This window comes from Lonchura striata, chromosome 11, assembly GCF_050655825.1.
Source record: "Lonchura striata isolate lonStrDom1 chromosome 11, ASM5065582v1, whole genome shotgun sequence".
NCBI classification, from domain to species: domain Eukaryota; kingdom Metazoa; phylum Chordata; class Aves; order Passeriformes; family Estrildidae; genus Lonchura; species Lonchura striata.
The window spans coordinates 23324896-23352416 of record NC_140713.1 but is presented as its reverse complement, the minus strand read 5'-3'; the positions used below and the strand labels follow the sequence as shown (position 1 = coordinate 23352416).

General features: G+C 55.7%; 2 protein-coding genes across 9 annotated transcripts; one reads left to right on the top strand and one right to left on the bottom strand.

Moving 5' to 3' along the window:
* On the bottom strand, positions 1–4823 carry LOC146766447 (uncharacterized). The gene is made up of 2 exons (XM_085589943.1): positions 4614–4823; positions 1–4534 (listed from the first exon to the last, which is right to left on the bottom strand). Exons 1-2 carry the CDS (start codon positions 4726–4728, stop codon positions 3732–3734), a joined length of 918 nt encoding a protein of 305 aa, XP_085446069.1. The 5' UTR covers positions 4729–4823; the 3' UTR covers positions 1–3731.
* Positions 1545–27521, top strand: KIAA0513 (KIAA0513 ortholog). 8 transcript variants are annotated; one of them, XM_085589937.1, is made up of 13 exons: positions 1545–1703; positions 16149–16629; positions 17946–18045; positions 18432–18505; positions 18918–19009; positions 19482–19689; positions 20079–20119; positions 20564–20642; positions 21096–21173; positions 22620–22649; positions 24992–25072; positions 25322–25416; positions 25526–27521. In XM_085589937.1, exons 2-13 carry the CDS (start codon positions 16292–16294, stop codon positions 25573–25575), a joined length of 1266 nt encoding a protein of 421 aa, XP_085446063.1. In that variant the 5' UTR covers positions 1545–1703; positions 16149–16291; the 3' UTR covers positions 25576–27521. The 8 variants fall into 8 exon arrangements, with proteins under 8 accessions (XP_085446063.1, XP_085446064.1, XP_085446066.1 ...); XM_085589938.1 differs by lacking the exon at positions 1545–1703 and adding an exon at positions 4966–5173; XM_085589940.1 differs by lacking the exon at positions 1545–1703 and adding an exon at positions 6047–7409.

Sequence of the window (27521 nt, the reverse complement as noted above, 5' to 3'; positions counted from 1 at the left end):
GGGATGGATGAGGAATGGATGGATGGATGATGGATGGACGGATGGATGGATGGAGGCGCTGGGACAGCACCACAAACACCCGGAGCGGAGTCCCTGCTGGTCTGGCAGTGGATTTAACTCTTTCCTTTAAACCTTTTGGGGCGGGACCTCAGCTCCTCCCGCTGGGCAGAGCTGCCTCCTTTCCCCAGCGCCTCTGGGGCTGTTTCCCTCTGGAGAGGGCTCAGGCAGGCCAGGTGGAATTACAGCGTTACAGACGAAGCCTCAGGATGATCCTCCTGCGTGGGCAGCGGTGCAGGGGGAACGCTCTGCGGCGCGCTGCAACTGAGGCGCTCCGCGGTGCGGGATGCACCAGGAACTGCTCCAGCACCGCCCCTAATGGCTTAACCAACAAAATCCATATTCATAAATCAAGCCGGGAGCGGGAGCCGACCTCTGCTCAGCGGTGCAGCCAGGGAGAAAGGCAGATTCTGAATTGCACGGGGCTGCTGCGGCTGCCACGGCTCGGCCTTGGCGTCCAAGGGAGCCCAAGGAGAGGAGATACAATCGAAGCTGTCTGGAGGCTGCTGAAGGATTAGCTGAGTCAAGCAGCAAAGAGCTGAGCTCATTTATCAGGCTGTTTTCAGGAGCCTGGATGGAATTTTACCCTCAATTACCCATCTCGCACTTGGACAGAAGGGAATCATCAAAAATGGGCTTTTTCCATGTGCTGGCTGTGCGGGTTTGGGCATTGCAGGGGAGGTGAGCTGGTGAGGGCTGGGAGAGAGGGAGGAATGGAGGGATCTGTCCTCTTTGGCAAGGGAATTGTGGTGCAGGGAGTGTCACAAATGTGCTGGCAGAAGGACCTGGTGGTCTCTCACCACCACACAGGGCTGTCACCAGCACTGGCTCGGGCCTGCTGTGGCTTTTTCTGTTCCTCCCCACCCAGGGACACAGGATTCATCAATTTTCTAACCTGAAAATGACCAATGACCACTGAAATGTCATTGGAAAATCCAGCACAGAGCCTAGCTCTGCCCCTTTGCAGCTGGGTTTTGTGTTATCACAGAATCATGGAATGGTTTGGGTTGCGTGGGGACGTTAAATCTCGTCTCATTCCAGCCCAGCCATGGCAGGGACACCTCCCACTGTCCCAGGCTGCTCCAAGCCCTGTCCTGGGGACACCTCCAGGTATGGGGCAGCCACAGCCAGGACCTGCCCGCCCTCACAGGGAGCAATTCCTAATTCCCAAAATCCCATCTAAATGCACCCTCTGGCAGTGGGAGCCATTCCCTGTGTCCCGTCCCTCCATCCTTGTCCCCAGCCCCTCTCCAGCTCTCCTGGAGCCCCTCCAGGCCCTGCAAGAGGCTCCAACTCCTCCCTGCACCTTTCTCTGCGAGCCAGGCTAGGGTGATTCTGCAGCTTGAACCAGCGCTGCCTCAGTTTCCCCCAAAATCCGTCCCTCCCGGTGAGTTTGGCAGGGGGAGGGAAGGGGCTCTGCAGGGCTGGCTGCTCTCCCACAGCTCCCTGTGACGGAGGGGCCAAAAATAGAACCTTTCCCGGGAGAGGAATGACACTTTTCCTGACACCCTGCAATAGCCTTGAGGCTGCCGACGTGGTGATAAGCAGTTGTTTGCCTGTGCTCTGGAGCAAACGTGGTTTATCTCTTCCTTGTTCCAGCCCCGCAGGAAAAAAAACACGATTTAACCGCCGTGGGACCCTCCCAGGTCTGTATTTGATTATTTCTCTCTCTCTCTCTTTCAGCAGCAGCAGCACCTGGAGATTGGAGTGGAATTCCCAACCCTGCCGTGCTCTTGGATTAAAAGCCAGAAGCAGGGGGTGCAGGGGAGCCCGGCAGGATTTGGGGGGGATGAGCTGAGGGGATCTGATTCCTGAATTAGAGGTGGTTTGGGAGCTGGGGAAGTCAGGGATGTGAGTGCCCAGCCGGGCTGCTCCCTCCAGGGCTTTCCGGGAGGAGGAAACGCTCGCAGCCGCCTGTGCAAACAAGAGGCCCCGAGGAGGAAACACGTCAGGCTGGGGAAAATAATCCTGAGCTCCTCCTGCAAAGCTCAGGGCTCCAAGAGAGGATTAAATCCCAGAAAAAAATGGGGTTCCCTGTAGAAAATTGCTGCATCTTTTGGGGGCTGAGATGGAACAGTCCACTTGACCCCAGGACCCATCCGTAGGCAGGGGCGTTGTCCGGCCAGCTGGGAGAACTGTTCTCATCCTGGCTGTATTATTTATGGATAATCATATTTATCTATCTTCTGCATATTTATCTATCTATTTATCTATCCCCCCTCCCTCTGCTGCCCTGCCCCAAACTCGCTTTCGGGTGAGGTGATGCCACTGCTCCGTGCAGGGCATGGTGATGCAGGAGAAAACCTCGCTGAGACCCTTCATAAAACACTGATATTCCACGGGGAGTGGATTTGAGGCATTTTTTTTTTTTAGCCAGCAGCTCCTGGGGGTGTTGTGTGGTTTGACGCTGGCACAATGCCAGCGCCCCCGTGAAAATCCAACTTTTTAACTGAGCGCTGTGAAATGTGATTGAGAGCAGAGCAAAGCAGGCTTAAGCTTAATAGCAAAGGAAAAAAAAAAAACTTTATTAAATTGCTATTACTATGAAAGGAAAAAAAAAAAAAAAAAGAAAAACACACAAAAAATCTAAAATGAAAACGTTTTGAAACTTTTTTCTTCCTACCACACAACTCTACCAAAACCACGACAGGGTGATGGCTCACTTCGGTGGTCTCAGCCTCTTGCAGCCCCAGCTGAGCTTTTCCCTCCACCAAACTCCTCCAATCCCCCCTTCCTTTGCCTCCACCTTCCCCGGGGCACAGTGGATACAAGCAGAGGCTTTTCCCATCTCCAGGAAGCGGGATGACATTAAATCCGAAACAAATTACCTTGTGCATTCGAGTGAGGCCGCTCGGATGCCTTTCCCTTCCCTAACGATGGAGGCAGTGGGAATTGCAGCGCCATTAATTCCTCCTTTTGCCTCCTGCGAGTTGTCAGAGCCTCTCCCCCGTGCCTGGGAAGTGGCTCCTGCTCTGCCTCCGGTGCTCTGCTGTGCCTCTGGAACCTCCTGTGCACCCCCAGTGCTGAAATTCCAGCCTGGGAATGCTGCGGGGAGAAGCCCGGAGCTGTGGGATGCAGCAGGGAGCACAGGGAGCTCGGGGAGGGCCACCCCCGTTTCCTCCTGGTTTGGAACTTTTTGGGGTTTGTGCTGCAGGGTGAGGGGACGGGGGCAGCTGCCAGGCTCCAAAGCTGTTCCAGCCTGGAGGAAAATGAGCCGTGCTGCCGGTTCTTGGAATGGGAAACTGCAGCTCAGAGGACAATAAAGGTTATTAAATGTCAGGGAGAAATAAAGCTGCGTTCCCCCCACTTTCCCCACATTTTCTCCCCCTGGCTGCGCTGCTTGTGCTGCAGTGGGAGATGGGGACTGGGAGCAGCTGCCTCAGGGCATGCCAGAAGTTCTGGATTTGGGATGGGGGATTACTGGGGTTACTCCTCCAGCATTTGAGAGTCCCATCAGGAGCCCCCAGGCCCGGCTTGACTCAAGGACAGATGAAACGGGGAGAAACAGGTTTGGGATCCTCTTTGGGATGCGGGATGTGATAAATTTGACCACACATTTAGACAAATCAAGGATTTTATTAATCACAGCAAGGTAAAAGCAAAAACAGCGCTGGGTGACTGGGGAATCCCCGCTCCACCAACTGCTGCAACCCCAACAGATTTCAGTTCATCTTTTATACAGTTCCATAGGCCGTGCTCTGCCTCCCAGTGATCCTGATAAAGGTTGGGTGCTGTATTCCTCCTGGTGATCCTGAAAAAGGCTGGGTGCTGTATTCCTCCTGGTGATCCTGTGCTAAAGGCTGGGTGCTGTATTCCTCCTGGTGATCCTGTGCTAAAGGCTGGGTGCTGTATTCCTCCTGGTGATCCTGAAAAAGGCTGGGTGCTGTATTCCTCCTGGTGATCCTGAAAAAGGCTGGGTGCTCTATTCCTCCTGGTGATCCTGTTAAAGGCTGGGTGCTGTATTCCTCCTGGTGATCCTGAAAAAGGCTGGGTGCTGTATTCCTCCAGGTGATCCTGATAAAGGCTGGGTGCTGTATTCCTCCAGGTGATCCTGATAAAGGTTGGGTGCTGTATTCCTCCTGGTGATCCTGATAAAGGCTGGGTGCTGTATTCCTCCAGGTGATCCTGATAAAGGCTGGGTGCTGTATTCCTCCTGGTGATCCTGTGCTAAAGGCTGGGTGCTGTATTCCTCCTGGTGATCCTGTGATAAAGGTTGGGTGCTGTATTCCTCCTGGTGATCCTGATAAAGGCTGGGTGCTGTATTCCTCCTGGTGATCCTGTGATAAAGGCTGGGTGCTGTATTCCTCCTGGTGATCCTGTGATAAAGGTTGGGTGCTGTATTCTTCCTGGTGATCCTGAAAAAGGCTGGGTGCTGTATTCCTCCTGGTGATCCTGTGATAAAGGCTGGGTGCTGTATTCCTCCTGGTGATCCTGATAAAGGCTGGGTGCTGTATTCCTCCTGGTGATCCTGAAAAAGGCTGGGTGCTGTATTCCTCCTGGTGATCCTGTTGATAAAGGCTGGGTGCTGTATTCCTCCTGGTGATCCTGTGAAAAAGGCTGGGTGCTGTATTCCTCCTGGTGATCCTGTGATAAAGGCTGGGTGGTGGTCCTGGTGTTGGCTTGCTGAGCAATTATACATTCAGCAAGAGCATGTTTGCCTATGAGTTTCATCTTGATCTTAGAGCCTTAGTTTTCTGTTTTTAACCCTTTAATGAACAGAACACACCTCAATCTATCACACGGGATGCACCCGGCCGGCGCCCAGGCGCTCCGCCGGGCGCAGGGCGCGGGTGGCAGCCCCAGAGGCGGTGACAGCAGCCCCAGAGGCGGTGACAGCAGCCCCGCTGGGCTGTGCCACACCTCTCCTGGCATCGCCGTGCCCCGAGCACCGACAGGTCTTTCCAGTCCCGCCGGAGCGCCGGGAGCTGCCCCGGGGAAGGGCAGCGGGCGCATCCCTGCCTCGCCTCCTTCGGCTTTCGCTTCGTGCCCCGGAGCTGGAATCAACCTTTGAGCAGCGCTGAATGCCAGCCGGAGTGTCCCTGTGCCACCAGGCTGTGCCAGCCCGGGCTGGGCATCGCCGCTGCCCGGAGGGAGCAGCCCCGGCCGGGGGAAGCAGGTAAAGGGAATTTTGGGGTCCTGTGGGTGCTGATCCCACCTGCCAGGGAATATCAGGGGCTGGGCTGCAGCAGGGAGGGGTGGAATGGCAGAAGTTGGGACATTTGTTGTAGTTTGGAAACTTTTTGGCTTTTTATTTTGGATGCTGAGGAGGGTGACCCTGCGGCTCAGAGCCCAAAGTGCGGCTGCCGTGAGACCCCAAATTGTGGCATCTGCGCTGCTCCCCCTCAGGGGCTCATCCAGGGCACCGTGTGACAGCCGCGCCCCGGATTGTCCCTCCTGCTCCGGCAGATGCTGCAGTGGCAGCTGCTGCCTCCACAGACGAATTCGTGAATCCCTGCTTGGGCTGTTGGGGCTTTGCACACACACACAGATCCAGGAGTCACCGCTGGGGCTGGAAGGGAAATAACAACACACAAAGCACCTCCAGAGAGCCCAGGGGCCTGGCCAGGGAAGCAGCTTGGGAGAGTAAAAATCAGAGAATGGTGGAAGTGTATGGGTTAGAAGGGACCTCAAAGAGCATCTTGTTGCACCCCACAGCTCAAAATGAGCTTGGTTTGGGTAGATTTGGTGTGTGTTAAAAAAGAGTCACTTAGGGGTGACTGGCACTGACATCCCATCCCATCCCATCCCATCCCATCCCATCCCATCCCATCCCATCCCATCCCATCCCATCCCATCCCATCCCATCCCATCCCATCCCATCCCATCCCATCCCATCCCATCCCATCCCATCCCATCCCATCCCATCCCATCCCATCCCTCTGGAAGGAGCACAGCCCCACAGAGAGCTGCAGGACCTGAGCTGAGGCTGCTTGCCATGCCTGGAGTGAATTCAGCCACTCTTCTTTTGGAAATGCAGGTGAAAATGGTGGGAAGAAATGCTGGTGTCTGACTCCAGCTCAGAAAGATGAATTATTTATTTATTATAACTATACTAAAATACATTAATATACTATTTAAAGGAGATACTAAAATTATAAACCTACTTTTTCTAACTACCAAATCTAACTCCTCACAACTCCTGACCCTCTGTTGAGAGTCCAGCCCCAGGTGGGTTGGACTGGCCATCAGCTCAAACAATCCTCACCAGAATCCAACCAAGAAATCACCCCCAGGGAAACAATTCTCCAAACACATTCGACATGGGAAAAACAAGGAGCAGAAATAGAAATTGTTTTCTCTTTCTTCTCTCTGTGCTCCTCTATGAAAAAATCCTGAGAGAGAAGAATGTGCCTGCCACGCTCTTCTTATTCTTGGTGATTTGCTGGTGAATTTGGAAGATCTTTGTCCAGCTCTTCCCTTGTGTTGGGACAAGGTGAAGAAAACTGGTTTAAAGCACAGGGATGCAGGCAAGGAGCACTCGTGGCTGTGTCAGGCTGGCACACAGGGAGGCTCCCCGTGCCCCTGTGGCACCCAGGGGATGTGCCAGCGGGGTGTGGAGCTGGCAATGCCACCCCAAACCCCTCCACCCACGAGGAGAAGGAAGCTCTGCTGACTTCTGCATCAGAGCTTCCATCAAGGCTGAGAAAAACCAGGATTTTCCCAAGAGCTGGGCAAACAAGGGTGTTCAGTATGGGAGGGACCAACTTAATGCCATGAGCAAGATTGGATTAGGAGGGATTTGCAGAGGGTCAGCCTGGAGGACTCTGGGCAGTGCCATGTGTGACATGGAAACACAGGGTGTCACAGCCGTGTTGCTTTGAAGGTCTGCAGCACAGGAGAGACTCTGTCTCCCTCAATAGACTAAGCATCAATTGTCTAAAATTAAAAACCTGATTAAGGTCCAGAGCGTGTCTCGCTGTAGTTTATTAGTTAGGCAATAAGAGGAAGAATACTTTGCAAGGTTTTCATTCTGATCAGTGAGTATATTTATTTTCCTTCCTCTTTTTCTTTTATGATAGTAGCTTAACAAAGTTTTTTCCTGTTATTAAGCTTGAGCCCGCTTTACTCTGTGCTCAATTCCATTTCACGGCGTTCGATTGAGAAATTACATTTTCATAAAGAGCACTAGCATTGTGCCAGTGTCAAACCACAACAGCGGCTTATTTAGGTTTTTAGCAGCTGTGTCACAACCATCCGTGGTGTGGCAACGCTCACTTGTGCTGGGTTTGAGGGCCCAGGGAGCAGCTCCAGGGCTGGGAGAGGGTTTTGGAGCATCCATCAGCACCAGGAACCCGGCATCTTCCTCGTCTTGGGGGCCGAGCCAAACCCCAGAGCCCCTGAGGTGCTGGAGGGTGAGTTGTTTTGGGGTGAGGGTGAATCGTTTTGGGGTGAGGGTGACTATTTTTTGGGGGGTTTGGGTGGTTTCTTTGGAATGCAAATGAATTCATCCTGCTGCGAGTGGCTCGGAGGTGTTGAAGCCTCTTCTTGTCCCTGTCCTTCTCCGGGTGTTTTGGCTCTGGTGGCACGGCCCTGCCCAAAGGAGCTGCCCCTCTTTGGTGGTACAGGGCCTGGGCTTTGGGGTTTTTATCAGAATTTTGGGGTTTTTATCAGGGCTTTGGGGTTTTTATCAGAATTTTGGGGTTTTTATCAGAGTTTTGGGGTTTTATCAGAGCTGTTGTCTCGGCAGGAGTTTACATCACAGTGGGAAGTGAGTGGCAGCTCTGACACCTCTGTGTGACTTCGAGCCGGGCCAGGGCAGGCTCAGGTGGATCTCAGGAATCCCCCAGAGGTGCTGGCACTGCCCAGGCTCCCCAGGGAATGGGCACAGCCCGAGGCTGCCAGAGCTGCAGGGGAATTTGGGCACTGCCAGGCACGGGGGGGGTTGTTGGGGGGTCTGGGCAGGGCCACACGGGTGGAGGATCCCTGTGGGTCATTCCCAGCTCAGGACATTCTGAGATTCCAGGGATTCCATCAAACCCTGGCTCCTTCCTGGATCTGCCAGCTCCTCCCCTGGCCCTTGTGCCTGTTCCTGCTGCTCAGGGGTGTGAGGCAAAGAATTACCCAATTCTTCAGCAACTTCCACAAAACTTGCTTCCCCTGAGTTGATGGGGGTGTCACCCTGTGTCTGATGAGGATGTCATTGCGTCCCTGATGGGGACATCACTCTGCCCCTGATGGGAGTGTCACCCTGTCCCTGATGGAGGTGTCACCTTGATGGTCACAGTCCTCAGGGGGCTCAGTGCTGGGGAGGCGTAAAAACCAGCTAAAGGTGAGGAAAAGGGCCTAAAACCCCCCTTTGATGGGGATCCTGCTTATTTCTCCAGCCCAAAAATTCCTTATCCAAGCACCTCAACACCTGGAATATTAAACAAAAATAAGCCCCAGCTTATTTTAGTTAATATTTGGGATATCTGCATGTGCAGGTAGTTAGGCTGGTTTGGGCTGGAGAATCTCTCTTTAATGGGGACCTCACCTTATTTTAGTTAATATTTGGGATATCTGCATGTTCCAGGACCTAGGCTGGTTTGGACAGGAGAATCCCTCTTTGATGTGAATGATGCCTAATTTTGCTTAATATCCCAAATTTCAGGGTGCTCAGGGGCTTGGAGGGGCTGTTTTGGGCTGGACAATCCCTCTTCGATGGGGACGCCACCTTATTTCGCTTGATACTTTAGATACCTGCACATGCAGAGAATTAAGATTATTTGACCCCCCTTTTGATGGGGGACCCCACATCATTTTGGTCGATATTTTGGACGTTTGCCTGTGCAGCTACTTACTCTGGAGAGCCCCCCTTGGATGGGGACCCTACCTAATTTTTCTCAATCTTTCTTAACGCGGGGCGCGCAGGGGCCGGATTTGGGGGGGCGATGCCCGGCGTGGGAATCCCTGGCGGGGTGAAAGGCCGGCTCTGTGCCAGGGGAAAGGCTCTGGGGAGCCACCGGAGCGTGGCCGGGTGGCACCGGGAGCTTTGGCCGGGTCCCGTTGCCGGCGCCGTGCGCGCAGCCGCGCGTGGGCACCGCGGAGCTCCGCACGGAGGGAGGGAGGGAAGGAGGCAGAGCGGCGTCCCCACGTCGCCTCCATCGCCTTTTCCCCGCCGTGCTGGCCACGCTGGCCACCCCCGGGCTGGATGCTGCTGGGGCAGCGGCGAGCCGAGGCGCTGCGAGGCTCCCGGCTGCAGGTAAAAGGCGACAGAGGAGGGAGGAGGAGGAGGAGGAGGGAGGATGAGGATGGCGCGGTGACCCCGCTTGGGGACAGGTCTGGGCTGGGATGGGGTTTAATCACTCCTCTGTCCCCGTATTCTGCCAGCGAGGGGGTGACACCCCGCTTTTTTCCAGCTGGCTTTAAGCTCAGCACATCCAGGGGGACGCAGCCATCCCCTCCCCGGGAAGGGTCCCCGCGTCCTCCCAGGCTCCAGCACCCAAGGCTGCATCCAGCAGGGGCTGGGAGCAGCATTTCCCGTGGGAATGGGGAGCTGAGGGTGGCCGGGGCATGGAAACATCCACCCCCACCCCCCCATTCCCCCCATTCCCCCGCGTGTGCTTTTCGAGGGGCTCACTTCCAAAATCCAGCCTGGTACGGCCCCCGGGAACGAATTTTTGCCAGGTAAAAATGGGAATTGCAGAAGCAGCAGCCCCGTTTTGGGGCTCCCTGGGGATCCAGGGGGGTGTGGGAGCTGTGCCGCTGGGAAGTGGAAGGAGAAGGCGCTGCTCGCCACAAAAGCCCGGCGTACGCAGCTCGGGGCTATTCCAGGGACATTTAATTCTCCTCGCCAGCGCAGGCGAATGGGGAGCTGCCATCTGGTGTCTGATGGCAGCGGAGGGAAAGGAAAAGGATCTCCGGGAAGCAGGGCAAGCTGGGAGCTCGGATTCCCGGGAAATGGCTCCGGTTGAAGGGCTGGGTGATGCTTTTGTGGGCGCTCCGTGCGAGCTAAAGCCGGGCTTGCCAAGGGGAAGGATCCACCTGGAAGGCAGCAGCGCCCCGGCACTGGGGCTGGGAGGGGAGGTGATGCCGGGGAATAAATCCTCCAGTCCTACACACATCACACGCCAAAAATCCTCCCTCGTCGGGATTGGGATCCCGCTGGCGGCTCAGGATGGGCTGGGGGCTGACTCTGGCGTGCACCGAGTGCGTGCGGTCTCTGCCCCACCTGTGCCAGCCCAGCTGGGCTCTCAGGCACCCCCGTGGCATCCAGGGAATTATTTTAGGAAGTTGCAGGGCTGTGGGCAGCGCTGCAGGGCACAACCTCCCCGATAAAGCCGGGAGCGCATCCCGGCCCCGGGAGCAGAACGGGCGAGCCCAGCGAGGAGCAGTTCCGGCTCTCCAAAATCCCAGGATACGTTTAAACGAGGAGGTTTGCGTGTTTAAATTAGCTGCGGCGCTTGGGAGGGGGGCAAATACCTAAATCCGAGCGGTACCTCCGGGTTTAGGATGAGTTTCGGGATCTGGCACTGAACGGGTCTGCAGCCGTGACCCTGGGGCCGGCGTGTTCTGCTCTGGGGAGGAACACGAGGGAACAAGACTGACCAGTTCCCGGGGAGGAAACAGCCTGTTCCCTCAGGCACGGGGAGTTTTCCTTGGCACGCACTCAGCCGTGCCCAGGGTGCCCCTGCAGAGCCCGGCCGGGCTGGGACAGAGCCGTGGGTGCGGTGGCTGCGTGGGCAGTGCCAGCGCCAGGAGCTGGTGGCACTCCCGTGTCAGAGCCGTGGGTGCGGTGGCTGCGTGGGCAGTGCCAGCGCCAGGAGCTGGTGGCACACCCGTGTCAGAGCCGTGCCAGGGCAGTGCAAGCTCTCAGGGTGGATGGGACGAGGGAGGATTTCCACGGAGGGCCGCAGCGTGGAGAAGTGCCAGCGCTGAGCAGCGGCGCTTTGCCAGCCCCCGAGCAGCCGCGACTCCCCGTGCCTGTCCCAAAAATTCCTCCCGGCGTGTCCCCCTCCATCGGGACTGCCTCCTCTGCAGGGCAGCAGCACGTGGGCTGGGAGAAGGCAGCATGCTCAGCCCTTTCCTGCAGGCTGGGAAGGATTTGTCCCCTGGCACAGCTGGCAGAGAGGCGAGGGATGTGCTGGAATCCCTTGTGCTGCAGCACAGGGCACAAACCCTGCCCTGGCCAGGGCCAGGGGCTGCCCAGCTCAGCATCCCTCACCCCCGCACAGCAGCGGGATGCAGGCAGCCCTGGGCACGGAAGCAGTGCCAGGACTCTGCAGAGCTCTGGCTCTGTTCAAAGGAGCAGAGCTGTCTCCTCTGGGCTGCCAAGACAAATCCTGCAAGAACATCACTTGTGGCTTTTCCCCTTTCCCGGAGCTGAGTGTTCCCAGGGGCTCTCGGAGCTGCTGCACTCCGTGTCTGGGTGCCAGGCTGCAGGGATGAGGCCAAGAGGAGTGTGGGAATCCAGAGCTTCCCTCTGGCTGCCCTGGGACCCTGGCAGGGGTCAGGAACCCCCTGGACAGAGCCCCCAGAGACACTGGCTGTGATCTCTGTCCATGAAAAGAGTTTTCAGTCTTACAGGATGAATTACAAGCTCTGAGTGTTTGATATCAGTAATAATTAAATGTGGCACAGGTGCCAAAGTAAAATTTTAGGATTCTAGATGAGGGGTCCAAAGGGGACAAGATGGAGGAAATTGGGTGTGCTTTGTCCTTTTTCTCCTTCTTCATGCCCTCCATGTCTCACTGTGGTGTTGGCATTTTTCTGTTGGTTCAGGCTGGGGACACACTGTCCAACGTAGGTGACAGATATTGGCACGTTCTTGTAAATGCAGCCCAGGGAGTTTCTGGTATTTAATGTTTGTCACATCCCACTGAGGGCAGAGCCCCACACGCTGCCCTGCAGGACAGAGCTGGGCAGGGCAGCAGAACATGTTAGAGATAAACAGAATAAACAACCTGGAAACCAGCACAGACCAATTCTGGCTTCTGCTTTGGCAGGGGGGCTGACAGACAGAGACTTTTACAATCTCGGGATCATCAATGCCACAGATTCTGACAGAGGAGCAGCCAGAGGTTTCTGTGCTTTAATTACAGTTTTTAGTCATCCCTGACAGCTGCAGGGTGGAGCACGGTGTGTGGGTTGGAGCTGTGTCACCGTGTGGGAGTCACCCCCAGCCCGAACTGATAACAGGGATTATCTCAGTTTGTCACCCAGCTCTGGGGACAGGCTGGGAGCAGAGCGTTGGGTTGGAGAGAGAGGAAAGCTGGGAGACAGCTTGGCCAAATCCTGCTCCCCGCTGGGATTTCCATTGCGGCAAACTGGGCTTGGATCCCACTGCCAGGTGTGAATCGACCTGACCTCAGCACCCGACACACCTGGAAAAAACCCCGAGGGAAAACTCCGTGCAGGGCTTAGGGGTGCTGGGAGATCCAGCCAGGAGTGCTGGATTCAAGGGCAGGTCACGGATAAAAGCTGCTTGCACACATGTGCAGCTATAGGGGAATCATTCACATCTACCCCAGCTTTTCTTTTTAGTAAAAACAGGCATTTTCCAAAGTTTCAGGGCACCACGGGTTTCCTGTGCCATTCCCACGTGTGGCTTCAGCACATTCATGGCTTTTATTCCTGGGCTGGTGTCTCCACGTGTCTGGTTGAGCTTTGTGATTAAAGTCAGCCCAGGAGCTGCTGAATTTCAGGATGATGCTGAAGCTCACGGTGTTGTACCAAGGCTCCCCAGCAGCCTAAAAATCCCTGTTTATTCCAGAACCTTCATTTTCTCTCAGACTTGACCCAGCCAGGAATGGGACCCCTGGGCTGTGCCTGGGCACTGGTGGGATGTGCAGCTGTGCTGATGTCCATCAGTGGAAGGTGCCAGTTTTGGCACCTCAGGCTCTCGTTTGGTATTTTGGCTACTCCTTCCCTGGATTTGTTCTGCTGGAGCAACGAGGAGGTTGTGGGGTGGGGACAGGGCTGGTTTTGCAGCTGGTTTTGGGTTTGAAGCTCTTCTGGGCTCTGTGCTGAGAACTTTTGGAGGTGTCTGGGGACCTGGGCACCCCCAGCAGCTGCCAGCACCCTGGGACACCTTTGGTGGCCTTCACTCAAGGGCAGGGCTTTACCATGAGCTGGTCGGTGAGGGATTAAATCTTTTCCATTCCCCGGTGAGCAGGATGCATTCCCTGGGGCTCCTGGGCCGAGCCCCAAGTCCTCCTTCCCGTGTGCCATGGCCTCACCACCCTCATGAGTAAAAATTCCTTCCCAATGTCCCATCTAGCTGTGTCCTCTGGCAGTGGGAAGCCATTCCCTGTGTCCTGTCACTCCATGCCTTTATCCAAATTCCTTCTCCAGCTCTCCTGGAGCCCCTTTAGGTACTGGAAGAGGTTCTGAGGACTCCCTGGAACCTTCTCTCCATCAGTGCCAAAAAGGACTTTGGAGCTGCTGTGGGAGTGGGGATGGATGATGGATGGATGATGGATAGATGGATGGATGGATGGATAGATGATGGATAGATGGATGGATGATGGATGGATGATGGATGGATGGATGATGGATGGATGATGGATGGATGGATGGATGATGGATAGATGGATGGATGATGGATAGATGGATGGATGATGGATGGATGGATGGATGGATGATGGATGGATGGATAGATGGATGGATGGATGATGGATGATGGATGGATGGATGGATGGATGATGGATGGATGGATGATGGATGGATGATGGATGGATGGATGGATGGATGGATGGATGGATGATGGATGGATGATGGATGGATGATGGATGGATGGATCATGGATGGATGATGCATGGATGGATGGATGGATGGATGGAGTCCCTGCAGCTGGGGGGGTGGTTTGGGATGGGTCACACTGCCAGGGGCACAGAGCCAGGCTGCAGCTGATCCCCATGGGAACACTGCCAGTCCCTGCTGTGCCGCAGCCTTGGGCTGCTCCTGTCCCTGGATCCAAACTCTGCCCAGCTCCTGGATCCAAACTCTGCCCAGCTCCTGGATCCAAACTCTGCCCAGCTCCTGGATCCAAACTCTGCCCAGCTCCTGGATCAAAACTCTGCCCAGCTCCTGGATCCAAACTCTCCTCAGCTCCTGGATCCAAACTCTCCTCAGCTCCTGGATCCAAACTCTCCTCAGCTGGATCCAAACTCTGCCCAGCTCCTGGATCCAAACTCCCCCCAGCTGTGTTTCTCTCACTGTCCGGTGCCCCGAAGGGTCCCTGGAGGAGGAGGAGGAGGAGGAGGAGGAGGAGGAAGAGGATGCTGAAGAATGGCTGCTCCTGCAGCCCAGGGGTTGTTTTCCCACTGTGCTGTGCTTGGTGAAACACGTCAGATTTGGTTTCAGCTTGAACTCCTGTTTGTCTGATGAGCTGGACATCAGTCCTTTGGGGGATTTTTCTCTGGGGGTGCTTGCCTGTGTCCTGGGATCAGTTCCCTGGAAGGCAGCAGGGCTGTGTCAGTGCTGGCCTGGCTTTGTCACTGTTACCTGTCACCTGTGCTGCTGTCCCTGCTCCTGTCCCACCTGTGCCCGATGCTGCAGTGTTTGTTGGGTTGCAGACACTACAGTTCGACCCTCCTGGGGCAGAAACACCCTCAGTGGGTACATCAGTGGCTCTCTGGCACAGGGGCAACTTCAGGGCTGCCCTGTCTTTGCCTCTTTTGCTGCAGCACTGTCAGGAATGTGCCAGAGCATCCCAGTCCATCCCCATCCCTGTGCTCTCTGTACCTCCTTTGCAGGACCTTTGCGATCTGAGGTGCCAAAACCCCTTAACTGCAGTCCAGAGCTCTGTGTCCTCACCCCATTGCAGTTCCTGTCGTGTCCAGCATCCCCTTCCCATTCCCAGCTAAGTCACTGTGTTCAACTCCAGGATGCTCCACCCCGGAGATGATCCCATTTCCAAACGGGGTCAGACAGAGCCGTGAGCCGAGGGAGGGCAGGGACAGGAGGATGTCAGAGCTGCCCTGGAGAGCCACCAGTGTCCTGCCAGCTGCTGGCTCCTGCCAGCCCAGTTTTGCCCGTCAGGCCACAAGATGTCACATCCCAAATGTGACATATGGAGCTGAGGCTCACTGGTTGTCCCTTTTCTGGGCTGAAGGATGGAAAACCCTCGCGAGCGGTGCCGACAGCATGTGAGCATTCCATGGGATTGCTGATTCACGTGGCTGCTGGAGAGGAGCCAGCTCTGCCTGTCCCTCCACTGCTGACGGACATCCTGGGGACATCGTGGGTGGTGGCTTTGCCCAAGCTCCCTGGTGGTGGTTTGCTGGAGCTCACCTCTAGGTCAGGGGTGGCTCAGTGTGGTGGAAAAGTCTCTCCTCCAACCCATGCTTCCAAAAAAAAGCTCAGCAGTCTCTTGTTGTTCAGTCTCAAGGTTGTTTATTGCAAGTTATCTAAAAGATTTTCTCCTTGGGCTGCTGTGGTTTGCTCACAGCTCAGGCAGAGGCACACACACACCCTGACATCCTCTCTGACTCCGACTGCTTCTTCTCCCCCTGCCCAGGGCTGCTGCTGTCTGTTATATGGTACATTACGTGTTACATGTTTATAGTTTTTCCCAATGCCTATTACCTATATTAAATGGTGATTTTCTATCTTTTATACGGCACATTACGTGTTACATGTTTACAGTTTTCCCAATGCCTATTACCTATATTAAATGGTGCTTTTCTATCTTTTATATGGTACATTACGTGTTACATGTTTGCAGTTTTCCCCATGCCTATTACATATATTAAATGGTGCCTTTCTACTCTAAACCAATCTGTGAGTGCCAACATCACCAAGAACATGGAGGTGAGGAAGGAGAAAGAGGGAGGACAGGACAGGCCCAAATCCCAAATCCATCTTAAATCCTCTGACCCCCATGTACAAAACCAAAACCCCCCTGTACAGCACTCAAAAATTCTTCCCTCTACTTTGTGACTACTTCTACTCTAATATCTAAACTTTTATGACTTCTTGTTCTTCCTGCAAGGCTGGTAAATAATTCCATATTCAAACCCAAAATCACAGCTGTTTCCAGCTGCCTGCCAGGGTCTCAAATGCTTCTGACCTGGGCCCAGAACCTCCAAAAATGTCTGAGGGACATTTTGAGTTCCGACAGTGGTTCCCTGGGGTCCTGTCCTCACTTTTGTCCTCCCTGTGTCTTTCAGATGTCCTGTGCTAGCCTGTGCCCACCCAGGAGGTCCTGCCCGCCTTAGCCAGCGTCCTGCCAGCGATGGCCTCAACGCCCCAGTGAGGCGCAGAAGGACGAGGAGCCAGTGTCCCCAGCACTGCCACGTCCCCTGGGAGAGCCATGGAGGCCCCTCTGGACGTGCCCGTGGGGAACCTCATTGACTTTGACAGCGAAACACCCGCCTGTGAGCGCTCAGAGCCCGCTCCTCCCGCCGCTCCCAGCGACAGCGGCCACCTCGGGGACACGGGGGAGGTGGCGGCAGAGGAGAGCGATGCCACCGAGTCAGCAGACAGCGAGAATGACATGGGGGACTCTCCCCAGCACTGGGGTGGCTACCGCCGCTCCTCCTCCAACGAGTCCTTCTCCTCCAGCCACAGCACGGAGTCGGCGCGGGACGAGGCCGCGGCCGAGCGCCGGGAGTTCATGCGGAGTTACGTGGAGAAGATCTTCACCGGGGGGTGAGCGAGCAGGCCCAGGGTCACCCCAGGGGATGGGCGTGGATCTGGCTGCTTTCCCACTCCCGGAGCAGCAATTTGTGTCCTTCCCCTCCACGCTGTTGGTGCTGAGCGGGATGTGGCTTTCGCCTCGCGCTCCTCTCTCCTGGCCACAACTTCCACCCTCAGCTTCCCTCCCTTCTTCTCTGCCGCCATTCCCCGTGCCAGGGGCTCACTGTCCCCATCTCCTGTCCCCACTGATGCTCGTGGGAATGCCAGCGGTGCCCAGGGATGCTGGGGCAGCCCCTGGCTGTGCCCCCAGCGCTGCATCCCCCAGCTCCCGGCGCGGCTCCGCGGCTCCGTGTCAGGCTGGGTGCAGCAAGCGGAGCGTGAGGAGCAGCGGCAGGGCTTGGTTGTGCTCTGGGGCTCCGTGCCTGTCCCTGGAGCTCAGTTTCTGCTCATGCCGTCCTTGGCTCTTCCCTTCTCCCTCTGCCTTTGCTTTCCCTCCCGGGAATACTGGAATTGTCTTCCTGGGGAGGTGGTGGAATCACCATCTCTGGATGTGTTTAAAGAAAGATTGAATTTGGCACTTGGTGCTATGGTCTGGTTGTGGTGTTAGGGTGTATGTTGGACTTGATGATCTTAGAGGTCTCTTCCAACCTCATCATTCTGTGATTGTGAAGGAGGAAGAAAAGAGCAGCACAAGGCGAGTACATTCTACTTAAATCCATTTAGATTTAAGTAAAATGTACCACTTTAAGCTTGCTAAATATGCTGTTTAGTCTAGTAACTGCAGCACTAACAACTACCCCAGCTAAGGAGAAAAAAATGCAAATTTCCACACTAAAAAATAAGAAATTAAAAAAACTCCTCGAGCCTTGAAACAGAAAAGGCAAAATGACCCAAGAGTTCTTTCTGTACTTTCTAACAAAAACTAAATACAAGTATAACTAGCTGTAAGTGTAAAGTGAAATCAGCAAAATAAATATGCATTCACCTATTATAAAATTCTATGCATATAGAAATTAATAAGTGTAATGAAAAATGACCGAGAGTTCTCAGAAGTGCGCGTGTCCATTGAAGGACAATAAGTCCCCACGTACATCCAACGCTATAAATAAACATACCCATTCCCTACAAATCCTTATTAAAATGCTAAGGTTTAATTTTTCATCCACGTTTCAGAGGGATGACAGAATGGAAGCTCCTCCCCTCCTCTTCCTCTGCCTTCCTCCAGCACCTGCACCAGGATGCTGATGCCAAGAGGGATGTTGGGGGGGTGCAGCACACGTCCTTGGCTGTAATGGTTTGTTTTTTTTTTTAATTCTTCCCTGTTGCAGAGAGGATTTGGAGCAAGAGGAGAAGGCCAGGTTTGGGGAGCTGTGCAGCAGTGAGAACGGGAAGGGCAGGGAGTGGTTTGCGAGATACGTCAGCGCCCAGGTAAGGGCAGAGGTGGGGAGGCAGCAGGGATCCTGCGTGGGCTTTGGAACTGCCTCAGGCCAGGGGGATTTATTTATATCCCAGAGAAGTATTTTTGGAAGGCAGGGACTCAAGAAAAGCGAGCAACCACAGCAGAAGGAGATACAGGAGCCAATAAATTCATTTCGAGCGGTTAAACAGTGCGGCGTGGGAGAGAATTCACTCGTTTTATTTAGAATTAAATCCCGCCAGCACTCAGACACATCCTACTCCCTAAAAAAAAACCAAAACCCAGCCAGGCACAAGGCTGTGTCTGAGGGGAGTCCCAGCCATGGGTGCTCCTTTCCCCTGCCCGTGGTGGGGGTTTTGGGGGTCCCTGTGCTGAACCCTGGGCTCTGTCCCCGCAGCGCTGCAACTCCAGGTGTGTCTCGGAGCAGACCTTCTACCGCCTGATGCAGTCCTTCGCCCTGGTGCTCTTTGAGTAAGTGCTGGGGGCACCCTGGGCCTTTGTGGGAACCCCCAAAAAGCCCTGAGGGCACAGCTGTGCTCAAGCTGTGCCTTTCCGCATTCCCCGAGACCCCTGTAACTCTAATTAAATAATCCTGGTCTCCTCCTTCCAGCCCCAGCAAAGTTAGCAGAGAGCCAAAAAGCCCTCCCTGTCCAAAGCCTAGATAAACCCCTAACGTTTCCTGTTCATTCTCTTTACCCCGCTCTTTCCCCTAAACATCACAAAATAAAAAGAGCTAAACAATGACATCAAAATAAGAGCCTCTTTTAGAAATCTTTACCTAGCTCCTAATGTTCCTCTCCCTCGAAGCCTCAAATCTCTAAGCTAACCTAATAATTTAAAAACTAAAAAAAAACCAACAAAAACCATCAGGCTCCCATCACAGGGTGTCCTCCCTCTGTGTCAGGTGTCACCAGATGGACGATTTCAGCCCAGCCAAGAACCTCATGACCATGTGTTTCACCTATTACTACATAGGTAAGGGAGCCTGTGCCCCTGGGGAGGCTCTGCTGGTGCTGGGGGCTGCTGTGAAATGTGTCCTGTGCATGGGAAAGGCGTTGGAGGGGTGGCCCAGGTGGAAAAGAGCCCAAAATCCATGCAAAGGTGGCAGAACTCCTCGCTGGGGTGGTGATGCTGCTTTGTCCTCGCTTCCAGCCAGGAATATTTGCGTGTGGCCACCCCCAGGTGACCCCAGCCCCTGGGGGTGGGATGTGAACACCCCAGCCCAGAAGCACCTCGGTTTATTGCTGGGTGTGCAATGGCTGCTCCTCCACGGGGGGCTGGGTTTTCTATCCAAAATGGGAGTGGGGGGGATAAAACTAAAAACCTGCAGGAGCTGGGATGGGATCCTGGGTGTTTCCACCTCCTGGCGGTGCACGGTGGAGCTGGATGCAGGTCCCCAGCAGCTGGCAGCACTCAGCCCACTGAGCTCCTGGCACATTTTCCCCAGGGAAACCTCAGGCCCTGCCCTCGGAGGCCAAGGAGAAGCCCACGGGCAGCATCGACTCCTACCTGAAGTCAGCCAACACCTGGCTGGCCGAGAAGAAGGACATTGCAGAGAGGCTGCTGAAAAACACCTCGGCCAAGACAGAGAACGTCAAGGGCTTCTTTGGAGGCCTGGAGACCAAACTGAAGGGTCCTGCCAGCAGAAAGAGCGAGTGGGTGCCACTCCCACGGGTGGGCAGGGGGGCTGGGCAGGCACCCGTGCCGGGAGCAAGCCAGGGCTGTGTGGCCACCGTGGGGCACAGTCTGGTCCCCTGCTTTAGTCACTGTCACCTCATGGTCTGGGAGTCCTGTCTCCCTTGGCCACTGTCCCAGTTCCTCCTGATTTGTCTCAAAACTGGGACAGCCGTGGAGTTCCGTGATCTTCTGCATCATCTCTGAACTGAGGGACATCACTGTTTCACCGTCTCTTTGTCACCTTCCTGTCCCCGGGGATGCTGGCATGGGATCAGGGGGTCTTTCAAATGAGGGTCCCTTTGCCAGGGGGCCATGGGCTGTTGCTGCACGGGATTTTTGGAGCTGACATTGATTTCTTGTGCCACAGTGAAGGTGAAGACAAACCAAAGGAGACGCTGAAGAAGACGGGTGAGTGCAGCCGGCACAGCTGAAATAAGAATGGCCAAGGCACCCCTGGGGAAGGAGAGAGGGTTGGAAAAGCTGGAATTCCCTGGGGCTGAGTTTGAAATTCCAATTCAAGGATCTTGTCCTCGGTGTCACAGGCTGCAGAGGTTTGGGCACCCACTGCCTCTGGGCTTTGGTGGTGCACCAGCACTTGTGTGTGCTCCCAAAGCAGTGGTCCAGTCCCTCCAGGATCCTCCTGGGACATCCCTGCCTTCACCAGGGCTGATCCCTGCCCTCCAAGGGCACTCAGAGCTCCTCTTCCCCTTGCTGTGGATGTGTAGAGGACGTGTTTGGTTTGCAACCCATCCCGGCTGCTCAGCCACCCGGCTGGGAGCGGGCACAAAATCCACACCTGGGTGGGAAGGTGGGAGTCCCCAGGTGCTGGCGTGTGACTGTGTGTCCCCACAGTGTCCCTGCAGAGCCCAGAGGAGGAGAAGAAAGGGGAGAAGATCTACCTGTACATGCACCTCAAGCAGCAGCCCATCTGGTAAAGCCCCTGGGCGAGTGGGCTCCTGCCTGGGGAGGGGTTTGTCCTGCTGGCCACATGTCCCCAGATGTTCAAAAGTGCCCCAGATGTTGACAAGTGCCCCTTTGGCACGTCCCTTGTGCTCATGGCAGTGTGTTTGCAGCCACCAAAGGGCTGGTCCAGAAATCTGCCAGGTTTGTTTGGCCCACCCTGGTCCCTGGGAGGGCTGAGGGACAGATTGGGTGAGATTGTGGAATGCTGGAATGGTTTGGGTTGGAAGAGACCTTGAATCCCATCCCATTCCACCCCTGCCATGGCAGGGACACCTTCCACTATCCCAGATTGCTCCAAGCCCCAGTGTCCAACCTGACTTTGGGCACTTCCAGGGCTCCAGAGGCAGCCCCAGCTGCTCTGGGCACTCTGTGGTTCCCAATTATAAAATCCCAAGTGGCCATTCCCAACATTTTTTCGCAGGCACAACCTCCGCTTCTGGAACGCCGCCTTCTTCGACGCCGTGCACTGCGAGCGCAGGAAGAGGTCCCCCACCACCAGGTAGGACCCGTCCCTGTGGGAAAAGGAGACTCTGTGTCCCCTCCAGCCCCCCAGGGAGCTCCTCCCACCAGCCCTGAGCTTGTCCAGCCCTGGGGAAAAGCTCTGCTTTCCATCCCACACTGCAATCCTGCCGGGAGCACTGGCTGTGCTGGTGAGATCTGCAGCCTGGCGGGGGTTTGGGAAGGGTTTCTTCTTCTTGTGCAGCATTTTTGGAGGAACCAAACCCTAGCGACGTGGCCAGAAATCCCAGGCAGGGCTCAGGCTGTTGGTGCTGATGTTGCCAGCAGGTCTGGGAGGTGCTCGGTGCAGCCATCAAAGGGGTGGTGTGGATGGAGGGGATGTCCCAGCTGTCCCCAGAGGGGACAACCTGCAGCCAGCAAGGAGAGAAGCTGGGAATGGTGGCACTGCCAGCCCCAAAAATTGGGATAAACCTGCCAGGGAAGGCGCAGCTCGTGTCGGGGGTGCAGGAGTGGGTGAAACACTCACCAAGCTTGTGCCCATCTCTTGCTGCACCCCGGAGCTGCGTGAGGGCTCCAGGCACTCCCTCCTCTCCTGGCAGCAGTTTCCCACTCCCAGCCAGCGCCTCTCGCTGTCTGTGCAGTGCCTGAGGCTCTGAGCTCTCCTGGGAGCCCTTGAGCCACCCCTTTTTTGGAACAGCCAGCCCCCTCTGTGTCCCCCCCCAAACCCCGAGCTGAGCTGCAGCTGGCACCCTGGGGTGCTGTGCCAGGCTCAGCTCTCGGATCAATCCCTGTTTTCCCCTTTATTGCTTCCCTTTTTTCCTCCCAAGCAAGCACGGGAAGAGCCTCTTGAGCAGCAGTGTAACCAGAGCTGCATTTGCTTTGATTAAGCCCCAAATTAGCAGCAGCAAATGCCTGGCAAGGACAGACGCCACCGGCAGCTGCTCCCTGCTCCCGGTGCCTTTCCCAGTTAATCTGATGGCTGAGCCAGCCTCCAAGTCTGGCTAACAAAGGAGCTTTGGGAGCTGCAGCCTGGAGTGTCCTGAGCATTTCGGGGGGCTGGGAGCTGGTGGTGACCCCCTGAGCCCTCTGCAGAGGATGCAGAATCCTTGCAGTGAGCTGGGATGCTGGGCTGGGGATTGAAATCCCTGCAGGGAGCACGTGGCTGGGGCTGGCTTTGGAATTCCAGGTCGGTCCTTGGCCATGGCAGATGCCCAGAAGAAGACAGGGATGGGGCTGAGGCCATCTCTGTGATGGGGTGCCCAGGACATCTCTGGGGCGGCCTTTAGGATTTTCCTCCTCTGGGTGGGGAGGGCAGGGGAGGGGGGAAGGAATCCGAACTAAACTCCTCTTTTTCTCTCTCTTCCCTCTCTCTCTGCCTCTAACAACCTTCTCCCATCTCTTCCTCTCTCCGTTCCCCTCCGTCCCCGTGTCTTGCATGACCTTTTCACGCGCCACTTTTGTCGGCCCGTTTCTGCCGCCGCTCCAGAGGGAACCCTGGGGAGGAAGAGGAGAAGAGGTGTGTCTGTCCCTGTCCTTCCTCAGTGCCCACAGGCCGAGGGTGCTCCCTTCAGGTCCAGATCCTGCCCTGGGGAGGGGGGGAAATGTCCTGGGGGGCTCTGCAAGGCCCTTTCTCCATGCAGGAGGAGCAGCTGCCAGAGGTTTGAGCATCACCCTCCCAAAAGGCCTGAGGGGTTTAGATTGGCTCCTCTTTCATGTGGTTCTTACAAAGGAGCCCGGATGGATTCACGCTGTGATATTTCACTGGGAACATCCCTCTGGGCAGGTTTTGGGCACGAACTGAGTCTCTTTGTGTAGGAAGCATCCCCCTCTCCTGTCCTTCCTGCTTGCTCCTGGCTTCTGCTGCCACTTCGAGGTGCTGGGGATCCTTTGCCAGCTGGAAAAGCGGCTCCTTTTCCATTTTTAATGCACTTTTCTGCTGCCGTCCCTTAACAAGATTAAAATTGCAAATGGAGGGCTGCATGTCACAACTGGGAGCGTGTCCTCGGGGCCAGGAGCTGGGAACAGTCAGTGATCTCTTGGAGTGTGGGATCTGGGAGCAAATCCCTCCAGGTGATGGCATTAGCAAGGGGATGAGGAATTTCGGAAGCCTGGCAGTGAATTTTCTGCGTGGCTGAGGAATGTCCTGGCTGAGGGATGGTGTAAATTCACTGCTGGGGTTTGCTGTGCGGGGAGGAAACTCTGCTGCTGCTGCTGCTGGAGGAGGAAGGAGTGGATGGAGAGTTCTCAGCACTTCCAGGCACAGCCAGGCTTCCCTGGATAGCCCAAAATACAACCCCACAGCCCAGGGGGTTCCTCACTGCTGTGCCTGTCCTGCTGGGCCAGTGTGAAGATCAAAGGCTTTGAGTGGAGCCACATGTGGGTTTTCTCCCTTCCCAGGCATGTTATTCCCCTGTAATAAGCCAGAAACACAGCCAAATTTTTTGGGGGGGCACTTTGAAAATGTTTTTTTTCCCTTCTTCCTCCCTCCAAAACATAAAAAGGCAGGAAAGAAGGAGTTACAAACATGCTTCTTCTGTAAGTGAGCCAGTGGGGTCTGTGAAGTTTTGCTTCCAGATTTCAAAGCCTCTTAATTCAATTCTTCCCCTCTCCTTTCAGCCTCTGCATTTGGCTGTGGCTTTTATTTGCTTTCCTAAGCTTTATCTGAGAGAAATTACACCTTCTTTTCTTTAAAAAAAACCTCCCATGAAACACGTTGTGTGCATTTGCAGAGCCCTGTGAGCAGCGAGCTGGTGGCTGCGGGCTCAGCTCAGCAGCTTTGCACATTGGGGCTGGGGTGATTTATGGGGACTGGCTCCCTTTGTGGGGTCAGCCTGGCTGAGCACCCATCCTCTTCCAGTTCCAGCCACACCGGGGCTGAGCCAGCCTCACCGAATTTGGGGTGAGATCCCCTCCAGCCCAGATTCCCCCCAGCACAGCTCCCCTCTCCTGCTTGGTATTCCGGCCAGCTCCAAGTGTCCGTTCTTCTCCTGGTGTTCTCCTCTTCCTTCTCCTCCATTTTTCTTCTGCCTATCCCTGTTTTTCCTGGCTTTTCCTCCTCCTATCCTTGGCTGTAACCTCAGCTGGTTCTCGGGAAGGGGCTGGCTTCACCGTGGAGCTGCAGTTGCCCTGGCATGCATGCACGGAGCCCTGCTGCCACCACCCCGAGTGGCATCCCTGTGGCACAGGCTTTATTCCCGGGGTGGGGACTCTGCCTAGAGCTGGTTGCAAACCCCCAGAGCTCAAACCCCTCCATCCCTGAAGGCAAAGCTGCGGCTGCAGGGAGCCAGAGGGGAGCTGGGGCACCCTCAGCGCACCGCTGGCATTTTTGGCCGTGGGGAGGGGTGTGGGAGCTCCCGCCCTGTCCGAGGGGGAGGTATGTTTGGAGAACACCTTGGTCGGGATTTGGGGAGTTGGAACCTTGCTGCAGATGAGGGACAGGGGCTTGGTGTCCCCCTGTCACCCTTTGGGCTGCTGGGATGGCCATCCCCTGCTTCCTCCTCGTGCCCACGGTGGCACTGAAGGTGAGCTCCGCGCTGGAGGGATCGATGATATTCTTAGCTCTTAATCAGGGCCTTTCCAGGCAAAGCCAAGGTTGAACGAGGTTTTTCCTGGGGCATCTCTTGCTTTGCCCCAGGGCAAGAGCTGTGCCGATGGTTCCATGCTGTGAGCTCATCCATCACCCAGGAGCTCTCGGTGCCTTCCCGTCCTCCAAGGGGCTCTCGGTGCCTCCCTGTCCTCCAAGGGGCTCTCGGTGCCTTCCCATCCTCCAGCAGCGTGGCCCAGGGTGGGAGGAAGCAGACAGGGGGTCCTGAGGTGACAGTGGTGACAGAATGTGCCAGACTGGCTTGTTCCTCGCAGGGAGAAGTGGTGCCACATGACGCAGGAGGAGCGCGACGACAGCCTGCGCTTCAACGAGAACATCACCTTCGGGCAGCTGGGGTGAGCAGGGCAGGGGACTGTCCCCCCCGGGTCACCTCCCAGCTGTTCCCCCACTGGAGACATCCCTTATGGTGCAGAGGATCTTTGCTGCTTCCCCCTGGGACCTGCTCCTGCCCCTTCTGTTGGATACCCAAAGGGACCGAGCTGAGCAGCATGGCTGCAAGGGGCTGTGGGGAGGGAGAGGAGGGTGTGGGGAGGAAGGGGCAGCCTGGCCATTCTCTCACCCAGAGCATCTCTGTCCTCCCTCAGCACCTTCATCCACAACATGCTGGCCTTTGGCCTCAACAAGAAGCTCTGCAGTGACTTCCTGAAGAAGCAGGCGACCATCGGCAACTTGGATGAAGGTGGGGAGAGCCCGGGGGGTGTGCAGCCCCTTTCCGGGATTTTGGGGGGATGGAGCGTGGGTGGGGCGGTTGGGCAGCCTCCCTGAGCCCTTCTCTCTCCCCTCCCCAGAGCAATACAAGCTGCTCAGTGACCACATCGAGCAGATGGCCACGGAGTAGCCGCCCGGCCGGCACGCGGCGGCGGAGAGACGGCGGCTGGGCAGGTGGGGAGGGGAGAGGAACCCACCTCCGGGGCTACCTGAGACTGAAGCTGGGCTACCTGCGAACCAAACCGCACCCACGAGCTGCAATAAAACCTGCATGAGCGCCCATCAAACTCCAGAGCTGCCCCCAGGGCAGCCTGTAGCCATAGGAGCCAACCAGCCCCCCGCCCTCGCCAGACCCTCCCGCCTCTGTTGTCGGAGTAGACAGTCCCAAAAGTGAATCGGGTGGGTTAAAAAGCAAAACAAAACACCAAGGGGAAAGCAGGAGGAGTGTGGCTGTGCAGCCCCCAGGTGCTGTGGCTGCAGCCCCTCCACGATGAGGTCTCTGGTGGTAAAGCCAGAGGGATCCAAGGCTGCCTTTCCCTGCTGGAGTGCCCTCGCTGATGCTGGAGCTGCACCAGGGATGCAGGAGGTGATGGCAGGGAGCAGAGCCAGGAGCTGGGGCTGCACCCAGCCGCCACTCAGGTTCTGTGGTGTCTCCAGGGGTGTCACCGCTGCCTGGGGACATGGGCAGAGGACAGAGGTGGGGCTGGCAACTGCTGCTGCCACCCTCCTTGGGAGCTGGAGGGAAATCCTTGCCTTGGGAAGCCTTCGCTGTGCTGCCCGTGTGGGTTTGTACCTCGGGGCAAAGGGACAGCAGTTTGCTCCATGTCATTAGCCTGGATCAGTAGGAACAAAGCCATGGCCTTGGGCAGGATTGCAGGCAGAGGCAGAGGAGCTCTGCTTGGCTCGGGAGGAGATGACAAAAGACCTCATCCCTCTCCCTGCTGCCCTGCCAGTGTCGGGATGCTGCTGGATTGTGACATTTCCCAAAGCCTCCTGGCGTCCTGTGGCAGCAGATTAATTGTCCTCCTTTCCCAGGCTGCTCCTCTCTGCCCCCTCCTGCTCCAGCTGCTCATCCATCAAACCTGAAATAACCCTGTGGAAAGGACATCTCCTGCTCTGCTCCAGGGGCAGCAGCTCTGTTTTATCCCTTGGACCTCGGCAGGGTGGTTGAGAGAGGCTGGGGACACGGGGACATCGCTGGGGACATCGCTGGGGACACAGGGACATTGCTAGGGACAGGGGGACATCACTGGGGACATCTCTGGGGACAACACTGGGGTCACAGGGACATTCCTGGGGACAGGGGGACATCACTGGGGACACAGGGACATTGCTGGGAACACAGGGACATTGCTGGGGACACCACTGCTCCCCTCTGCAAGCAGCAGCCCACAGGGGCAGAACCCCCCCAGCCCAAGGTCCAATAGAGTTTAACCCCAAAAAAATCACCCCGAAACACCCGAGCCCAGGTTTCAATCAATCCATTTTCCCTGTGCTGCCAGCTGTATCCCACAGGAAACAGCAGAAAAGGATATTTTTTCCATGCAGCTCTTGGCTTCTGGTGTCATTTCCAAGCATCAAAGTGATGCTTTTACCTAAGCTGGGCTTCCCTTGCTGCTGGGGATGGGATCCACGCTGGCTTTTGTAGGAAGGACAAATCCAGCACCAATTTCTCCTTGGCCATTCCCAAACCTGGGCAGAGTTATTGGAGAAGGGTTTTTTTTTGGGATGATGTTGGTCCCTCATCCCAATAAACACCTTCCTGCTGGATAAAATGTGCTGCACCATGAGCAGCTCAGCATCCTGGAGCATCCTGGAGCATCCCATCCCCATGGCCTTCCCTGTCTCTGTCTCCACTCAGGTCTTTCCCAAATCCTCCTTCATTTCTTTATTATTAATATTATTTTTCCAACATGAAATGTTCAGCGCTGGAGTATATATATTATTTGCATGTGTATTTTTCTATAAAAACAATTAAAATCCAATAAAAAATAGCCATAAACCCTCCTCGACCGGGAACGTGTGAAGGGTGAGATGTGAGAGAGAGAGATTGGAATAAATTATCTTAGAAATTAA

Bases quoted from the DNA above. Each gene is read 5' to 3' on its own strand.
- LOC146766447 (XM_085589943.1), bottom strand. From the start codon at position 4,728: ATGAAACTCATAGGCAAACATGCTCTTGCTGAATGTATAATTGCTCAG. The intron at 4,535-4,613 runs CTTTTTCACAGG...ACAGCACCCAGC, and splicing joins GGAGGAATACAGCACCCAGC to CTTTTTCAGGATCACCAGGA.
- KIAA0513 (XM_085589937.1), top strand. From the start codon at position 16,292: ATGGAGGCCCCTCTGGACGTGCCCGTGGGGAACCTCATTGACTTTGAC. The intron at 20,120-20,563 runs GTGAGTGCAGCC...GTGTCCCCACAG, and splicing joins GGAGACGCTGAAGAAGACGG to TGTCCCTGCAGAGCCCAGAG. The intron at 25,073-25,321 runs GTGAGCAGGGCA...GTCCTCCCTCAG, and splicing joins ATCACCTTCGGGCAGCTGGG to CACCTTCATCCACAACATGC.